The 14949-nt window shown below is 42.3% G+C and overlaps 1 protein-coding gene across 1 annotated transcript in view; it reads right to left on the reverse strand.

Annotated features, from left to right (window-relative positions):
- Positions 1-7198, reverse strand: part of RARS1 (arginyl-tRNA synthetase 1) — a 35454-nt gene extending 28256 nt beyond the window's left edge. The window contains exons 1-3 of the mRNA XM_050794641.1: positions 7100-7198; positions 4896-5030; positions 514-702 (exon numbers count right to left, since the gene is read on the reverse strand). Coding sequence (XP_050650598.1) covers positions 514-702; positions 4896-5030; positions 7100-7144 — 369 coding nt within the window. The 5' untranslated portion in view covers positions 7145-7198. The remainder of the gene's footprint in view (positions 1-513; positions 703-4895; positions 5031-7099) is intronic.
- Positions 7199-14949: the final 7751 nt, after the last annotated feature.

The raw sequence follows: 14949 nt of genomic DNA on the forward strand, positions 1-14949 counted from the left end.
TAACCCTTTCCAATTCAGCAAAGAAAGGAAAACAGAAAGACCCAAGCCAGATGCAGTTAACCACAAACACATCAGACAATGCAGCTATTTAAAACGGGGAACTCCTCTGCTTGAAGGTGAATATATAACCCTGGCTCAAAGACCACGGTTACATCAAATATTTAATTGGGATGCCAACTGGTAAATGGTTTATTTTAATTTTTCACCTCCCAACACTCATCAACAACAGACAGCAATTCTGGACACAGCAGGAGGGAAATACCTAAACGAAAGAGTACCAATGATTGCCCTTAAATATTGAGAAGACATATAAAATTTAACCAAAACTTAAAAATTGTGCCTAAAAAAAAGTTAACACATATACCCCCCCAACATTTCTCAAGTTTTTCAAACTGTGGCAAATGTCCTTTTCACTAAGGACACAACTTGCAATAGTATTACTTCTGTAAATGGTAATGATGATAATAATACTTTAAAAAAATCAAATAACCAGGAGTCATGACAATACATCACCTGAGAAATACCCATAGCACTATTACACTGATAGTCTCCAAACTTGGGCTGCTGACTTGGTGTCACTAGCAGAGGAGGATTTTCCAAATCTGGATATGCAGCCTTAATTGCATGACCAAATACCTCTTGTAGGCGGCTATTAATGTTAATCATATTTTTAGTTGGTTTGTTCCTTTCTGCCTGAAGACTCTGTAGGAAAAGAAGGGAAACATGTCAACAATGTACTACACCATCATCATACACGATTTCTCCAAGTATTCTGAGTATAAACCTTCAAATATCTTAAGAACCAAAAGAGAAAACGTACTCATAGTGTGAGGCCCTCACTTCTGGGATTTTCTAAGACATGTAGCAGGACAAGTCCATCCCACGGCATCTAAGACATCCATGGGAAATGCCCTGAGGTCTTACTTTTTGCATTTGTTTTAGCAGAACAGAGACTGGGAGGAGGGAGTTAAAAGGGCTGACGGAAACCTTTTCTCAGCTTCTCCAAATCTGAGAAAATAATATAATTTCACAGCAAATATTGGAAGTGAAAACTCAATGGGCAAAAAACAAATAAAAAAATACATGATGTCCATCAAAATGTTGACCTGTTCAAGGCATGAAATAAAAGGGAGCAAAGTAGGTAATATCAATATACCAGAAAAGCCAGTAGTTCTGTTTTACTGTTATTAGACCTACTACCTCCTGTTTTCCCATGGAATATAGTCACTGAAGATGGCATATAATTCTATTACTGCACTTATCATGCCCTCACAAAACTATCTGTCTCTATCACTAGACTGCTGCATGCACAGAAAGTGCTTAATTCATGGCTCTCTTCCCTGGCACCTAGCACTACTTGCCATACAGCAGTTTAGCAAAAAAAAAAGAAAAAAAAAAAAAAGTCAATGAATAAATATGCTTTTAATGAAAGATAAATATATTGCCTATACGCCTTTATGTTCATCAATTTTATGTTCACCAAAATGTTCATCACAATTTTATGCTCATCATAAATTTATATTCATCAAAATGTCAACAGTATAAAATAATGACAACAATAACAAAAGTTAACATTTGAGTATGTAATGTCAAGATTTGAACCAAATGCTTTATTTATATGCATTATCTTATTCCATCTACATAATAAAATTGAGTTTGTTACTATTAACACTATTTCTATGTGGGCTACAGATAAGTAACTTGCCAAAGACAAGACAGAATAAGTGGAAAAGGCCAGATTCAAATTCAGGTCTATTGGAATGGAGTCCAAGTTTTATGCTCCCCTCATCATCCCTCTCTATCATATGAAGAAATTACATTCTTAAATTCACTAAAAAACCTGATTTCAAGTTTGTAGCTAATCAATAACTGACTCCTCTCTGTGGTAACATACTTAAGGAAGATATGTTTTTACCAATCTAAAGATTTCCAACAGCAAATACCAAACTTACTTGGATATGATCCTTTTTTCTTCTTTGTTGGGGGTAAGAGACAAGATCTCACTGTGCACTCTGCTGAGGCTGAAGTGCAGTGGCATGACATCTCACTATAATGTTGAACTCCTGGGTTCAAGAGATCCTCCTGCCTTGGCCTCCCAAAGCATTGGGATTACTGGTGTGAGCCACCACACTTGGCCTAGATTATGATCTTATACCCAAAACCTGCTATAATAAATATCAAATTTTTGTTTATTTTTATTTTTTTGAGACCGGGTCTTGCTCTGTTGCTCAGGCTGGAGTGCAGTGGCACGATTTTGGCTCAAGTCATGAAGGTGTGCCTCCTGGGTTTAAGTGATTCTCATGCCTCAGCCTTCCAAGCAGCTGGAATTATAGGCCTGCGCCACCATCCCTGGCTAATTTTTGTATTTTTAGTAGAGACAGGGTTTTGCCATGTTGCCCGGGCTGGTCTCGAACTCCTGACTTCAGGTGATCCACCTGCCTCGGCCTCCCAAAGAGCTGGGATTGCAGGTGTGAGCCACTGCGCCTGGCCTCAATTTTTTATTTTTAAAGGATAGGAGTACCACTATGTACATATGTATGTGTGTGTACCTATACACACGAAATCTGTGCTTAAGTTTTGGCACTATGCAAATTACTATCTGATTATAATCAATTCAACAAGTTGTCTCTACCAGTGTCATATGTGATGCTTTCAAGTCAGAGCATGTGGCCAAAGTGAACCAGGGTGAGACAACAGGGTGAATGGCCATCACACACAGTACTTTATTACTCTGTGGTTTTTAGTTCTGCTGTGTACCTTGTGTTCAGTTGCTCATTCAGTAGGGCAAAGTATTTGTCAAAGAACCAATATGCCTTCCACAATACACTAAGAGCATTCTCCTATCTATATGAGAGCTAATTTGCATTACAGGAAAAAATGTGTTGTAGAATATGCTGTCCTTCTATCCCAGCTACTTGGGAGGCTGAAGTGGGAGGATTACTTGAGGTGAGGAGTTCCAGAAAATACTGTACTTCCTTTTGTATCTTTTCCCTTATAGTCTCTAGCATATATTAGACATTTAATAATACTTTTGAATTAAAATAAATATAACAGAATTAAACATATATAAGTGCAGAATAAATGACATAACGAGAAAGGTGAGATTCTTTTGAGAAGATTCTATGGAAAAGGAATTTTGTGATTTTAGAAGACTCAAAGACAAGCACAGCAGATTACATATAGGTAGTATGAGACTCCAGCCTAGCAGACCACATATAGGTAATATGGATGCTGGGCGTGGTGGCTCACGCCTGTAATCCCAGCACTTTGGGAAGCTGAGACGGGCAGATCACCTGAGGTCGGGGGTTCGAGACCAGCCTGACGAACATGGAGAAACCCTGTCTCTACTAAAAATACAAAATTAACCAGTATGGTGGTGCATGCCTGTAGTCTCAGCTACTCAGGAGGCTGAGGCAGGAGAATCACTTGAACCCGGGAGGCAGAGGTTGCGGTGAGCCGAGATCGTGCCATTGCACTCCAGCCTGGGCAACAAGAGCGAGACTCTGTCTCAAAAAAATAAAAAAATAAAAATAGGTAATATGAGAGACGTCATGGGAGTGGGGCACATAGAGTCTAAGGTGAGTAAATGGAATCAATCAGCTTTGGGAAAAGGATGTAATGCCAGCGCAGTTTGTCTGAGAGTAATATATACACATGGGAGAATTGTTATGGGAATGAGGTCAACACTCTGGGATATGTCATCACCAAATATTAAAGGCAGACCAAAAAACTGCAGCAAGTTCTTTTTTTCTTTGAGACGGAGTCTTGCTCTGTTGCCCAGGCTGAAGTGCAGTGGCGTGATCTCAGCTCCGCCTCCTGGGTTCACACCATTCTCCTGCTTCAGCCTCCCAAGTAGCTGGGACTACAGGTGCCCGCCACCACGCCTGGCTAATTTTTTGCAATTTTTAGTAGAGACGGGGTTTCGCCATGTTAGCCAGGATGGTCTCGATATCCTGACCTCGTGATCCGCTTGCCTCAGCCTCCCAAAGTGCTGGGATTACAGGAGTGAGCCACTGCACCTGGCTGTAAGTTCATTTTTTTAAAACAAAATTGATAAACACTGTTAAATTATGAGACCATTAAATAAATATAGCACAAGCTTCACAGGGAAAAAAAAAAGTTTTGAAATACCAGGTGGAAACAAACCCAAATGATTATGTAAGATATAAAAATAAAACTGTAAAATAACCAACTTAGGGCAGAGAAAATATGTAGGTGTATTTTCAAATATTTCCTTTATGATAGAGGCAATGATTTAAAAATCAAATATGTTTTTTTAAAAAAGGCATGGGCATAAACTGTTGAAAGAAATGCCTCAACCTTGCTGGGTGCGGTGGGTCATACTTGTAATTCCAACACTTTGGGAGGCCAAGACAGGGAGGGTTGCTTGAGGCCAGGAATTCTGAGGCCAGGCTGGTCAACACAGCAAGACCCCATCTCTATTTAAAAAAAAAAAAAAATTAGCTGGATGTGGTGGCACACACCTGTAGTCCCAGCCACTCAAGAGGCTGCAGTGGGATGACTGCTTAAGCCTGAAGGTTGAGGCTGCACTGAGCTGTGATCATGCCACCATACTCTGGCCTGAGTGACTGACACCCTGTCTCAAAAAATAATAAATAAATTTTTAAAAAGAAATGCCTCACCCTACCTAAAGTTAGCCAAATAGCAGGATGAAACATTTCAAAGAGTCCTGAAGGACAGGACAACACCAACTTCTCACTATTTGTACCAACTACCTCAGTCCTAAGTTGTCTAATGCAGGGAAAAGAATAGGGTTTCTATGCTCCTTTTTCCAAATTCCATAGGATATACTTCCAGAATCTTCGGTAACAAAGGCTTTAAAAAAGGTATAATAATTCAAACTGGAGGATAAAACTGGAACCCAAAGTACTCACCTTTTGAAGAATATTCAGTCGATACTTCAATTTTAAATTTTCTTCTTGTAACTGCTCCAAATTTGGAGAAGCTCCTAAACAGCCACAGTTTTTCAACCGGTCAATTTCAGCAGTCAGAGATTTAATCTCTTCTTCCTATGGAAAAAAAGCACTTTTTTCAGTCCATAAACTTACTTCCACATTTCCCCTCTCTAGCAAGGCATGGCATAGACCATGGGAATCATTAATGTTCCCTCTGATGAGCTGTGTTTTTTTCTCCTCTGAGACTTTTGCTGATGTTAGCATATTATCCTTAATAAGAAAATACTAGGCCGGGCGCGGTGGCTCAAGCCTGTAATCCCAGCACTTTGGGAGTCCGAGACGGGCGGATCACGAGGTCGGGAGATCGAGACCATCCTGGCTAACACGGTGAAACCCCGTCTCTACTAAAAAAATACAAAAAACTAGCCGGGCGAGGTGGTGGGCGCCTGTAGTCCCAGCTACTCGGGAGGCTGAGGCAGGAGAATGGCGTGAACCCGGGAGGCGGAGCTTGCAGTGAGCTGAGATCCGGCCACTGCACTCCAGCCTGGGCGACAGAGCGAGACTCCGTCTCAAAAAAGAAAATACTAGCCAGGCATGGTGGCTCACGCCTGTAATCCCAGCACTTTGGGAGGCCTAGGCAGGCGGATCATTTGAGGTCAAGAGTTCAAGACCAGCGTGGCCAACACAGCGAAACGCTGTCTCTGCTAAAAATACAAAAATTAGCTAGGCATGGTGGCCCATGTCTGTAATCCCAGCTACTTGGGAGGCTGAGGCTGGAGAATTGACTGAATCCTAGAGGTGGAGGTTGCAGTGAGCCAAGATCATGCCACTGCATTCCAGCCTGCTTGACACAGCAAGACTCTTGTCTCCAAAAAAAAAAAAAAAAAAAAGAAAAAAAGAAAGGAAAAGAAAAAGAAAATATTAAGCGCACACACATGTGTGTTGGGAGACCGGAATAGGAGTAAGTATATAATGGGATGTCTCATATCCTTAGTTTTTTTCTTTGGCTCGATAAGACACTCTGACTTAGCAAGAGTACTTAGTTAAGTTTCAGGTTGACCAACATGCTTTTATTCCCAAATCTTCTCACTTGGGACTCTTAAAAAACCAAATGTCTTCTGTCACATTCAAAATAGCTCGAGGGTCTGCCTTTCACCCTTTCTCGGACTAAACAATTTGCCCATTTCTTCCTATTTTCAGTGTGTCAGGTCCTAGACTAGACCAGACAAGGCTTTGTACTTTAACACCTAAAACTAAAGACATGTCAATTCAGAAAGAAAGAAGGCTTCCAACTTAACTGCAAAACTCAGGGGAAGATTCCTCACCTGCAATTTCAGATTACTTACTGGGAGATAGCTACAGCCAAAACCAAATTGCCATAAATGAGCATACAGTATGTTCCAGGAGCTGAGCTTAACACTTTTCAGAAATTATCTTCATGATTATCACAACCCAGTGAGGCAGTCCTTATAACTTCATACCGATAAACACATTGCTCAGAAATGTGAAGACCTTGCCAATTTACTCGACTAACTTGTACTCTGTGACTGCTGATTAAGTATAAAGCTGTAACAGGATACAGTGCTGTGAACTATCTTCCTACCATTCCTCCCCATCTGGGCATAAAAGGTAATGGTATTGTTCCGCTTTCACTTTTATATGGTGTGGCTGCCTTCCGACCAATGTTGAGGGCACAGAACAAACTCCGTTGGTCTGATAGTAAATCACCCCATGGGCTTACTAGGAATCCTCTCGCTCAGTAACCCGGAAAGAACTGCGGCTGAGCTGCAAACCAAGACCCAGAGCTCTGAACGTATTCCCTCCCGCCTTGTCTATCTCCCCGCATCCCCTGAGAAAGCACGTGTGTATGCAGAAGAGGTGGATTGTGGGGAGGTAATCGTTCTGAACATGCCAGGCTCCAGCCCACCGAAGACGCTGGCTTGGGGGAGGCCTGGGAGAGTGTGGGGACCTTCCATTACGCTGAAAATCACAGTCACACGGGCTTTGGAATGATGGGTGCTTCCTCTCCCAACCCTTCCTGCTCCCACAGGGACCCTGCCGCCCCACTCTGAGACGACCAGGATGGTCCTCGTCTAGCTGTCCCGCCCCCGAAGCCGCTTGGGCAGAAGCCAGAGCCTGTTCCATCTCTTTCAGGCTTTCCCGCCGGTCTCCTGCGTCCAAACCTGCTGCAGCAGCCGCGCGGAGCACCGAGAAACCAATCCGTCCATCCTCCCGTCAGCGTCTCACTCGCCAAGTGGACGGAAGCGGAAACGGTCAGTCTCTCCCGGAAGCGGAAACCCCCTCCGGTCCGCTGTCCCGCCGGACTGGGTGCTGGCGCCTCTGCTGCCTCCTGGCGGGATCCAGGAGACACTGCGGGGAGAACCCGCGAGGGTGTCGTCCGGGAGCTAGGCTGCAGCTCAGGGACATTTCGGCGAGGGGAGAGGAATTGAGCAGAGACGAGCCAGAGCTGCACTGTGCTTGGATAGACTAGGACAGGCGCTGACCTAGAGCTTCTGGCTCTCAAAGGCCTCACTTTGCCCCTCTGTGAAATGGGCACAAAACTAACAAATCCATTCATTTGTTCAACAAGCATTTATTGTGTACTTTAAAATGCCAGACACTATTCTAGGCTCTGGGGGCAGAGAGAAAACAAAACAGACAAGATCTCCCCTCTCATGGCAGATACATTTTAGAATGGAGAGATAAAATAGACCAAAAAAGGCAATAAATCTCAGGTAGTTTTTTTTTTTTTTTTTTTTTTTTTTGAGACGGAGTCTTGCTCTGTCGCCCAAGCTGGAGTGCAGTGGCGCAATCTCGGCTCACTGCAAGCTCCGCCTCCCGGGTTCACGCCATTCTCCTGCCTCAGCCTCCCGAGTAGCTGGGACTACAGGCGCCCGCCACCACGCCCGGCTAATTTTTTCTATTTTTAGTAGAGACGGGGTTTCACCTCTCAGGTAGTTTTAATGGCTAGGAAGGCAATGTGATACAGTGACTTGGGTCAGAGAAGACATCTCTAAGCAAGTGACATTTAAGTTAAAATCTTATTTATTTTTCCAGTTTTATTGAGGTATAATTGACGAATAAAGATTGCATATCATAACAATGTACAACATAATGTTTTGATATATGTATACATTCTGAAATGATTACCACCATCAATTAACATAACCTTCATCTCATACAGTTATTTGCATGTGTGTGTGTGTGCATGTCTGTGTGTGTGGTGTGAACATTTAGGATTTATTCTCATCCTGGGAAACAGCTAAGACCCCCTCTCTACAAAAAAATGGAAAAATAGCCGGGCATGGTGGCATGTGCCTGTAGTCCCTGATATGTGGGAGGCTGAGGTGGGAGGATCACTTGAGCCCAAGAATTTGAGGCTCCAGTGAGCCATGATCATGCCACTGTACTCCTGTCTGGGTGACAGAGTGAGACCTTTCCTCTCTATTAAAAAAAAAAAAAAAAAAAAAAAAAAAAACTGCAAGTATACAATATACATTACATCTCTAGAATTTATTCATCCTGCCTAACTGAAACTTTGTAACTTTGAGCAACATCTCCCATCTTTCCTACCTCAGCAGCACTGACAACCACCATTCTATGCTCTGCTTCTATGAATCTGAATTTTTTAGATTACTCATATACATGAGCTAATGTAGTATTTGTCTTTCTGTGCCTGGCTTATTGCACCAACATAATGCTCTCCGGGTTCATCTATGTTGTCACCCATAACAGGGTTTTCTTTTGTAAGGCTGAATAATACTTCATTTTATATCTATTGAGTTAAAATTATAAACAGCAAACCTGGGATATATATTCTAAGAGGACAGGGACCTTAATTATCTTGTTCACTCTTCTCTATGACTCCAGAACTTAGAAAGTAGCACTCTCTAAACATTTTCACTTCTGTGCCTCATAAAAGTATTTTAAAAATTCTTATCCCAGTGTATACTTTTAAAAGTTGACATCAGGCTATGCACAGTGGCACATGTCTGGAATTCTAGCACTTTGGGAGGCTGAGGCAGGCAGATTGCTTGAGCCCAGGAGTCCAAGATCAGCCTGGGAAAAATGGTGAAACATCGTCTCTACCCAAACCTAACAAAAACAAAAAATGGGGAAAGGATTCCCTATTTAATAAATGGTGCTGGGAAAACTGGCTAGCCATAAGTAGAAAGCTGAAACTGGATTCTTTCCTTACACCTTATGCAAAAATTAATTCATGATGGATTAGAGACTTAAATGTTAGACCTAAAACCATAAAAACCCTAGAAGAAAACCTAGGTAATACCATTCAGGACATAGGCATGGGCGAGGACTTCATGACTAAAACACCAAAAGCAATGGCAACAAAAGCCAAAATTGACAAATGGGGTCTAATTAAACTAAAGAGTTTCTGCACAGCAAAAGAAACTACCATCAGAGTGAACAAGCAACCTACAGAATGGGAGAAAATTTTTGCAATCTACTCATCTGACAAAGGGCTAATATCCAGAACTTACAAATAACTCAAACAAATTTACAAGAAAAAAACAAACAACCCCATCAAAAAGTGGGCAAAGGATTTGAACAGACACTTCTCAAAAGAAGACATTTATGCAGCCAACAGACACATGAAAGAATGCTCATCATCACTCGCCATCAGAGAAATGCAAATCAAAACCACAATGAACCATCTCACACTAGTTAGAATGGCAATCATTAAAAAGTCAGGAAACAACAGGTGCTGGAGAGGATGTGGAGAAATCGGAACACTTTTACACTGTTGGTGGAACTGTAAACTAGTTCAACCATTGTGGAAGACAGTGTGGCGATTCCTCAAGGATCTAGAACTAGATATACCATTTGACCCAGCCATCCTATTACTGGGTATATACCCAAAGGATTATAAATCATGCTGCTATAAAGACACATGCACACGTATGTTTATTGTGGCACTATTCACAATAGCAAAGACTTGGGACCAACCCAAATGTCTATCAATGACAGACTGGATTAAGAAAATGTGGCACATATACATCATAGAATGCTATGCAGCCATACAAAAGGGTGAGTTCATGTCCTTTGTAGGGACATGGATGCAGCTGGAAACCATCATTCTCAGCAAACTATCGCAAGAACAGAAAACCAAACACTGCATGTTCTCACTCATAGGTGGGAATTGAACAATGAGAACACTTGGACACAGGAAGGGGAACATCACACACCAGGGCCTGTTGTGGGGTGGGGGAAGCTGGGGAGGGATAGCATTAGGAGATATACCTAATGTAAATGATGAGTTAATGGGTGCAGCACACCAACATGGCACATGTATACATATGTAACAACCTGCACGTTGTGCACATGTACCCTAGAACTTAAAGTATAATAAATAAAATAAAATAAAAATAAAAATAAAAACACCATCTCTACCAAAAATACAAAACATTAGCCAGGCATGGTGGTACACACCTGTAGTCCCAGCTATATAGGAGGCTTAGGAGGATTGTTTAAACCCAAGAGTTTGAGGCTGCAATGAGCCATGATCCGGCCACTGCACTCCAGTCTGGGCAATGGAGTGAGACTCTGTCTCAAAAAAAAAAAAAAAAAAGAAAAAGACATCTAAAAACTCTTTTCACAACTTCTGGAAATGGATTATTTTCTGGCATGATGTTTCGTAAGTGTTCTCACTGTATTTTCATCAAAACTGTGGATTTGCAAGTTTAGCTTGTCCAATTTATGGAAAGTGTCGGCCATATTGTTTCATTGGCAAAGCCAGTCCTCTTTGTCTAATTAAATAATCCAAATTATTTTACTTAATTTTTAACAAGTTTAAAGTTTGCCTTTATCTTTTTTCTTTTTAAATTAATTAATTAATTAATTTTACCCAGAACTATATAAACTATCCTTTATTTTGCAAATCAAATGTTAATATACTAGTCTTTCCTTATCCATGGGAGATACATTGCAACACCCCTCAGTGGATGACTGAAACCGTGAATAGTACCAAGCTCTATATATATAGTATGTTTTTTCAATCCAGTAATTCAGAGGGCTAATAAGTGACTAATGGGTGGGTAGTGTAGAGAGCATGAATTTGTTGGGCAAGGGGGGATTCCCATCCTGGGCAAGAGAGAATGGGATGGTGGAGATTTCATCATGCTACCAAGAAATGGCATGCATTTTAAGACCTGTGAATTGGTTATTTCTGAATTGGTTATTTAAACCTATGAATTGGTAATTTTCCACTTAATATCTTTTGAACTGTGGTTGACAATAAGTAGCTAATATATATTGAGCACATAAGTGGGCGGGGGGGGGACTACTGTACATGTTCCTGAAATGGTCTTTGCAAAATTATGACAGTAAGAGAAATTTGACATCTTGCTTCTAGCCTCACAGGCTGCCTGTCTTTGCTCATTTCTGGGTGTGGGCCAAGCTAACTTTGGGGAAAATTTAGTTTATAGTTGAAATGATAATAGCTCTTCCCCAAAATCGAATTGTTCTTGTAAAACTAATGCAAGGCAACTAAGCTATGAGGATGAGAGGGGCTTGAATTCTAAATAATTGTCAGCCATTATTCTGGAGGTCGGATTTGCAACTTCCGCAATAACTCTTGCAGATAACATTACTACTGTAGAACCTAAGATTGGCCTTTTGAGATGTCTTTTCAGGTTTTCGCATTTCTGACAACCGGGTGGCCCCACCTGGACCCACCAGTCAGTCCTGGGGCCCCCTACCCAGGAACTGATTCAGCATAAGAGGACAGCTTTGATTTCTTTTTTTTTTTTTTTTTTTTTTTTGAGATAGAGTCTCACTCTGTCGCCCAGGCTGGAGTGCAGTGGCACAATCTCAGCTCACTGCAAGCTCTGCCTCCCGGGTTCCCGCCATTCTGCTGCCTCAGCCTCCCGAGTAGCTGGGACTACAGGCGCCCGCCACCACGCCCGGCTAATTTTTTGTATTTTTCGTAGAGACGGGGTTTCACCGTGTTAGCCAGGATGGTCTCGATCTCCTGACCTCGTGATCCACCAGCCTCGGCCTCCCAAAGTGCTGGGATTATAGGCGTGAGCCACCGCACCCGGCCCAGCTTTGATTTCTTATGATTTCATCTCCAACTCAATCAGCGTGTTCCCTACCCTACCCCACTGCCCAGCAAACTATCTTTGAAAAACCCCTAACCTAGGAGCTTTCAGGAAGATTGATTTGAGTAATAACTCCGTCTCTTACACAGTGTGGCCAGACTTGTGTCAATTAAACTCTTTCTTTATTGCAATGCCATGGTGCCCATGAGTCAATTTTGTTGTGCAGCAGGCAGGAAGAATCCACTGGGTGGTTACATCACGCTGACACCTTATTTCTAAGTTCTGAGAAAGATGGAGGGAGGGACGGCAAAGCTGGTGGATAGACAAAGAGATAGGCAGATAGATCTCTATCTTCGAGATAAAGGAGGAAATAAAAACAATCAATCATTTTACTAAGCCCTCTTTGTTCAGCACTCAAGGATACACCCTTTGGAAAAATATGCTCTTGAAGTGTCCCTTGTTCAATTCCTGTTAGTTTACACTCAGGCAATGTGGAGTCCTAACTTAGGGAGGGGGAGTCGGGCTGGTGGGAATGAAGGAAAGCAGAAAGAGAAAGCAGATAAGCTATAAGTCTACTTTTCTTCGTGGTTCAGGGTACGTAGTCCTCCTGTGCAAATAACTGACAATCTCCCTGCACCCAGCTATTACCAGACACCTCAGCTGATAGAAATATGCAAGTTAGCTCACCTCAACCTCAGCATTATCAGTACTGCACAAAGCCCTCTTAACACACAGCCTAAGCACCATTCTATCAAATCACCAGCAAACTCTGGCTTCCTGGCAGTCAGCTCCTCTCTTGCTGATTTGCTTGTTGCACCCTTGCAACATACTTTCCTGCTTTGTCTAATAATCTGCCTTTCTTGCTGGGCGCGGTGGCTCAAGCCTGTAAACCCAGCATTTTGGGAGGCCGAGACGGGCGGATCATGAGGTCAGGAGATCGAGACCATCCTGGCTAACATGGTGAAACCCCGTCTCTACTAAAAAATACAAAAAACTAGCCGGGCGAGGTGGCGGCGCCTGTAGTCCCAGCTACTCGGGAGGCTGAGGCAGGAGAATGGCAGGAACCCGGGAGGCGGAGCTTGCAGCGAGCTGAGATCCGGCCACTGCACTCCAGGCTGGGAGGAGCGAGACTCGTCTCAAAAAAGAAAAGGAAAGAAAAAAAATCTACCTAATCTGTCTTTCTTTACCTACAACTCTATAGATAAATTCTTTGTACTACCTGTGTGACACAGGTAGTCGCTGCCCGCAACAGGCAATGGAAAAGGTGCTATGCTTTTCTTTGTGGAAGGGGAGATGCAAAAGGAGAATTGAAAAACTGAGTTTGCAGGCCAATCAATTTTAGAAAAGATCATACAAAAATTCAGGATTTCCCTAGTATATCTGGGCCCACAGATCCCTTTGAAGGGTCTTCCCAACTGTGCTGTATGCACCTCAGGGTACAGGACTTCCCAACCCCCCAACAAAAAAAAGGGGGGGATATTGGGTACTAGCCCAGGTGGAGAGATTGGCAAAAGTGAGAGCATATAGGAATTTGTAAGTTGTACGGGACTTCCTGTACCCTGAGGTACACATAGCCCAGGTGGGAAGACCGTTCATCTTGTTGACCTAAAGGAAGAAACTGAAGTAAAATTAATGTAAGTAGAGAGCCTATTTGGGCCAGGGTTGAGGTCTGCAGCCTGGGAGTCATGGATTCAAGTTGCCCTGAATATATGCTCCAATTAACAGCCGTTACAAGTGGGTTAAAGATTTAAAAAAAAGAAGATGAAAAAGTTAGGATACAGTTCTTAAGTTGCTTACCAACAATTTACAATGTTTCATTAACATAACATAAGCTATCATTGTCTATACATTGATCTTTGTACCACAAACCCCAGGAACGTGAAGATAATAGGTGAGGGTCACATTGTGTAACTTGTGGTAACATTGTGGGTAACTTATCAGCTAGTCTGAAATTACAGAAAAGGAAAGCGAAAACAAAATGCCTTTAAGCAATTACCCCCAGGCATGGGTGTGGAGAATGTGACAGGTGTCTCCTGCTCCTGTCTGAGCCTCATGAATTTTGCATACCTCACATTCCTCAGACTGCTCTGAGTCACTTTCTCAATGTAGAGCAGTGCTTGACACAGGGCATTGCTCTAGAAGTGTTTCTTAATTGAATGAGTAGAAAGGCTCTATGCAGTGAGACTAGCAAATGTAAATGAGGCAGGAGCTAAGTTTACAGTATGATGGATGATGGACTGCTCATGTGATGATGGTACCATAAGATTATAATGAACCTGAAATTTTTTTTTTTTTTTGAGACGGAGTCTCGCTCTGTGGCCCAGGCTAGAATGCGGTGGTGTGATCTCAGCTCACTGCAAGCTCCGCCCCCCGGGTTCAGGCCATTCTCCTGCCTCAGCCTCCCAAGTAGCTGGGACTACAGGAGCCCGCCACCACACCCGGCTAATTTTTTTTGTATTTTTAGTAAAGACGGGGTGTCACCGTGGTCTCCATCTCCTGACCTCGTGATCCACCCGCCTTGGCCTCCCAAAGTGCTGGGATTATAGGTGTGAGCCACCGCGCCTGGCCAGAACCTGAAAAATTTCTATCACCTAGCGACCTCTTGATGAGTCTGACCCTGTGTAGGCCTAGGTTAATGTGTATATTTGTGTCTTAGTTTTTAACAAAAGAGTTTTAAAAGTGGGAAAAAACCTCTAGAATAAGGCTATAAAAATGTTTTTGTACCTTTGTACGCTGTTTTATTTTAAACTCTCATTATAAAAAAGAGAGATTCAAGTGAAGAATAAAAGAGGCAAAAAGTTAAAAAATTAAAATGTTTATAAAGTAAAAATGTTATAGTAAGCTAAGGGTAATTTATTATTGATGAAAGAGCATTTTTAATTTTTTATTTCTATTTTTGTAGAGATGGGAATCTTGCCATTTTCCCAGGTTGGTCTTGAACTCCTGGGCTTACGTGATCTTCCTGCCTCTTCTGG

This window comes from Macaca thibetana, chromosome 6 (assembly GCF_024542745.1).
Source record: "Macaca thibetana thibetana isolate TM-01 chromosome 6, ASM2454274v1, whole genome shotgun sequence".
Lineage (NCBI taxonomy): Eukaryota > Metazoa > Chordata > Mammalia > Primates > Cercopithecidae > Macaca > Macaca thibetana.